Consider the following 5,089-nt stretch of genomic DNA (forward strand, 5'->3'; position numbering starts at 1 on the left):
CATTATTTATCTGAACTCTTCATCTGACGGCTAATATATTTTTAATGACGTGACATATCCTCATGCAAGAAAGCTTGTTGCTTTCACTATATAAGATAAGATACATCTTGCAAACAGAGGCCAAAGATAAATGTGTGAATATCATAAAAATTTTATCAGAAGGTAGTATATCCATATGTAGTAGTACTACCTTCGTTCCAAGAGAAATTTTGTGGTCCTTGAGAAAATATCTCGAGGTATCTAAATTTTACACTAAAGTTTTTATAACTTGAGATACTTACTAACTGGAGGTACTAATTTCTCAAGAATGATAAAATTATCCTCATTCGAAAATATATGATAATGATTAGTTTATTTTTAACCAACTAATCTCATTCAAAAAATAAATAGAGGGACTATATAATTTTCTCTGATCCCCTGTAAATTTTGAACTGTACTCATGGTCTATTGCGCACGTCTCCAAATAGTAATGCCAACAACAACATGTGTGTTATCTAAACAATTTTTTGTTCGATTGGGCATTGTTTCAGCGATACATAAACGATAAGCATATTTGGCTGCATTATATGAGTGTTGCTTTTGTCAACAGGAGGAGAAAGGTCTTTGAACTTCTCGAGTGTTTTTTTCCACTCGTGTAGCGGCCTAACTTTGACCCCCATTTTCGTCATCGAAAGCTACCCTTTTGCATGCATGCAAATGCAACCTCAGCCACACTATAAATAGCAACACATTTGTTACTCATAGTAAGCTAAGCTACTGAGCTAGCTAGAGTACTTCAAGTGATTAAGCAAGAACACTTAATTACTCATAGATAATTAATTAAGATTTGTGAGATCACCATGGCATCGAGGAGGAGTAGCTGGCATTGCTGCTTGCTGGCCTTCTTCCTCCTCTCGTCCGCCGCGTGCGGGCAGCTGTCGACGACGTTCTACGCGGCGAGCTGCCCGACGCTCCAGCTCGTCGTGCGCGCCACCGTGCTCAGCGCGCTCCTCGCCGAGCGGCGGATGGGCGCGTCCCTCGTCAGGCTCTTCTTCCACGACTGCTTCGTCCAGGGCTGCGACGCGTCCATCCTCCTCGACGACGTGCCGGCGACGAGCTTCGTCGGCGAGAAGACGGCGTTCCCCAACGTCAACTCCGTCCGCGGCTACGACGTCATCGACCAGATCAAGCGCAGCGTCGAGCTCCTCTGCCCCGGCGTCGTCTCCTGCGCCGACATCGTCGCCCTCGCCGCCCGCGACAGCACCGCCCTGGTACGCACTCGCCGGCGCGCCCACCGACACACACAATGTTCGAATTGATTCTGACGGCGACGAGCATTATTGCGCGTGCGTGCAGCTCGGCGGGCCGAGCTGGGAGGTGCCGCTGGGGCGGCGGGACTCGACGACGGCGAGCCTCAGCGCGGCGAACAGCGACCTGCCGGCGCCGTCGAGCGACCTCGCCACGCTCGTCGCGCGGTTCGGCAGCAAGGGCCTGAGCCCGCGCGACATGACGGCGCTCTCCGGCGCGCACACCATCGGCTTCTCGCAGTGCGCCAACTTCCGCGACCGCATCTACAACGACACCAACATCGACCCGGCGTTCGCCGCGCTCCGCCGCGGCGGCTGCCCCGCCGCGCCGGGCTCCGGCGACACCAGCCTGGCGCCGCTCGACGCGCTGACGCAGAACGTGTTCGACAACGCCTACTACCGCAACCTGCTCGCCCAGCGCGGCCTGCTCCACTCCGACCAGGTGCTCTTCAATGGCGGCTCGCAGGACGCGCTGGTGCAGCAGTACAGCTCCAACCCGGCGCTCTTCGCCGCCGACTTCGCCGCCGCCATGATAAAGATGGGGAACATCAAGCCGCTCACCGGAGCCGCCGGCCAGATCAGGCGCAGCTGCAGGGCCGTCAACAGCAGCTGATGGATTATACTATTGCTTAAGTGTAATTAATTAAGGCATTAAACATGCTTAATTAATATGTTCATGGTGATTTGCAGCTTGGTGTTGGTTACAAAGGTGACCAACCCATACACATGATACATGGAAGAATAAGTAAATTATGGAAAGTACACATACGACCTTGGGTTGAAAAGTGATGGATCACCCAAAGCAAGGTCATTATAAATGGGAACATCTGTTTATCATGTGCTACACTAAGTTGTGAAACTATATCTGGATGTGCAAGAATTTCTACAATCAATAACAAAGTTTATGCTTCTCTGCTGCCAATGAAAATATTGTTATTATTCTACTATTTACCATTGATGAACACAAGTTCTACGTATATACAATCATACTTCTCTTTCTCCCACTTTTTGTTATGTTGTTTTTCCTAATCATAGTGAGGGAGGCTCCACGATATATATTAATTAATTTCTAAAGATTATATACAAATAATGGCAAAAGCCAAAACAAAAAGAAAAAAATAAGGAGGAGCTGAAAATTACAGTAGATCAATCCATGATTGAACTAAAGGGCTATGTATCTTCTTGAGCCGAAGTAAATGTGTTTAAATCGGACTTAAGATTTCTTTTCCAAGAAGCAATAAAAGGCTGAATACCCTGAAAAACTAGACCATTCGTTTCCTTTCAAATATTCTAAGCAGCTAAGAGAAAAAGTTACATAATGGAGAATGAAGCACGCTGTGATTATTGTATCATTAGGTGAAAGTCCTCAGCAGGAGACCAGTTCCATCCCAATTGGTTCCAACAAAGGGAACTAAAATCACAAAAGAAGAACATATGCTCTCTGGATTCTCTAACACAGGGTACAGCTGGAGCATTGAACCGAAGCATCCAAAGGAGCATAGTGCTTTCTATCCAGAAGATCCTTTATTAACCCTGTCCATAAAGAACAACCACACAAAAATCTTAATCTTCATATTAACCTCACTTTTCCAAATCCAATACGTTTTATCATCGTTGTTACTAGATAACCTCGGTTAGCTCTTTAATTTTTTGTCAGAATGCATGCGCTACATAACCTTAAGAGTGTTAGCAAATAATGACGAGAATGCTTCGCCCCGGGAGTCTGACGTTCAGAAAAATGCCGGACACAATCATAATATTTTCTCAAACAATCCAAACATCTCTCTCCCCTTCTTCCCCATTAATTTACATATTATTATATATATTACTTATTTTCTTTGGATGAAGGAGATAGTGTGCTTACTGAATGACAATATTGTCCTTTGGGATGTTATATAAAAAGGTGACTCGATCACAGCAAATTACACAACCCAAAACCACTTAATTGCCTTTGCCAATTTCACTATTCCCATCTCCTCCTTAAAACCTAGAACACATGAGTTTGACGCATTAGATATGACTAAGGCCAAAGTGCTGCTATTTTTTTCTTTTACTATTCTCTCACCTATTCAACTTTAGATTGTATGATTGCCCTAATCGGTAGATATTGGCTGCAACCAAGCTACAGCTGTAGCAACTTCCTGCATTGTTGGCTATGGTTTAGGGGGATTGCACGACACAGCTTGTCACACATAGGGGTCATCTGTGATAGGCGTACATTTTGAACCAACATCATGGGGTTTCTTAGGTTCGAAAATTTGGCCTATCATGCCTAAATGACCCTCTATTTTGTGACAGGCCGTGTCTACTGCCTAACCTCAAATAGCCATATACATTGGCCGTATCTATAGTAGTGAGCCCAAATTATAATGCAGCCATCACTACTGATCATGCTCAATGATAATAGATAGATACAGGGTACTCTTGAGGCAAAGGATATGAAACTTTGGTGTACTAGGAATTGCAAGCCAATAAAATAAAAACAGTGCCTCGATCGTTCATTGTCGTAAGTTGCATCGTGTTTTTTTTCCTCGTAGGATTTGCTTCTTAGAATATTAAAATTGTCTTGTTAAATTAATCTATATAGTAGGTACTAATGCCCTATGAAATTAATACTAAGACTTCTTTGATTTGTATGAAAAACATAGGACTCTTAAAGGATTTCAATTTTATAGGAAAAAAAATCCTACAAAGATCTTTGATATAGAGAATTGAATCATATCTTTTGCTTTTAAATTCCAAGAGAATTCAATCTCTTGGAATTTTTTTTAGTCTATCTCTCTCGTTCAATCAATTTATTTGTTTTTCCTACGGCTTAATCAAACGACCATATTCCTATGTTTTTTTTGTACTTTGCAATTATCTATTTTATAATTACATTCCTATCAAACTCCATTTTTTTCATACTTCTCTGTTATTTTAATCATGTGTTTCAAAGGAGCCCTAAATATCCACACCCCTAGATATATTGCCTACAAAACAGATGATCATTATTACCTTGAGTCGCCAGACTAATAGGTAGTAACAGCTGGCTTGCTTGATTCTTCCTTGAGTTCTATAGGTCTCCAAGGAGCCAACGGAGAGGTCAAACAAAGCCGAATTTGTCACAATCTTAGGTCCACAAGTCCAATTCACTGCAGTGCAAGCAGACAAGACCGTTTGCTTTCCATGTGGATGTGCCCTAAGGTGGCAGATTTTTCATTTGGTTCAGATAAACACAGAACAAATGTGAAATATAGGAGTATAAGACAAATAATGGCAGAAAGGTGCACTGTTGATGATGACAATGGGCATTTGTTAGCATATCAAAGCTAAATCACCATGCCAATAGCGAGCATAATTAAGTTGAGAATTTTTTTTGGAGAAAAACATATGAGCAGGCGTATCAAGCACGATATTGCCATTCTAAGATCAAGACCGTGGCAGTGACGATGGTACTTATGAGAGGAGCAATGATATAGAAATGGTAGCAGCATGCAATGTATAGTGGAAGCCGATTGAAAAGAGAGCTTACCTCGAGGGGGGCTCCTCAATTGCGCAGGTGTGCTAGCAGAGAAAGTTGTGCACGTGCCTCTTCGAATCAGAGCTCCGGGCTCCTTTCGATCCTTTCATCTGCAATTGACTCTCCATGCAACCGGAGAGAATCCGAATTATAAAACTTTCAACTTTGAGCCTAAAATTTCAATAAACTTTCTACTTGTGCTTCAAACTTTCAACATAAAACCACAAACTTTTTATTCACAACCAGAAACTTTCAACTAAAAAATAAAAAACTTTCCACTTGTGATTCTAAACTTTCAATA

The 5,089-nt window shown here is 42.8% G+C and overlaps 1 protein-coding gene across 1 annotated transcript; it reads left to right on the forward strand.

Moving 5' to 3' along the window:
- Positions 1-762: 762 nt before the first annotated feature.
- Positions 763-2,214, forward strand: LOC127761305 (peroxidase P7-like). The gene is made up of 2 exons (XM_052285577.1): positions 763-1,250; positions 1,336-2,214. Exons 1-2 carry the CDS (start codon positions 840-842, stop codon positions 1,897-1,899), a joined length of 975 nt encoding a protein of 324 aa, XP_052141537.1. The 5' UTR covers positions 763-839; the 3' UTR covers positions 1,900-2,214.
- Positions 2,215-5,089: the final 2,875 nt, after the last annotated feature.

The sequence above is a fragment of the Oryza glaberrima genome, chromosome 2 (genome assembly GCF_000147395.1).
Source record: "Oryza glaberrima chromosome 2, OglaRS2, whole genome shotgun sequence".
Taxonomy (NCBI): Eukaryota; Viridiplantae; Streptophyta; class Magnoliopsida; order Poales; family Poaceae; genus Oryza; species Oryza glaberrima.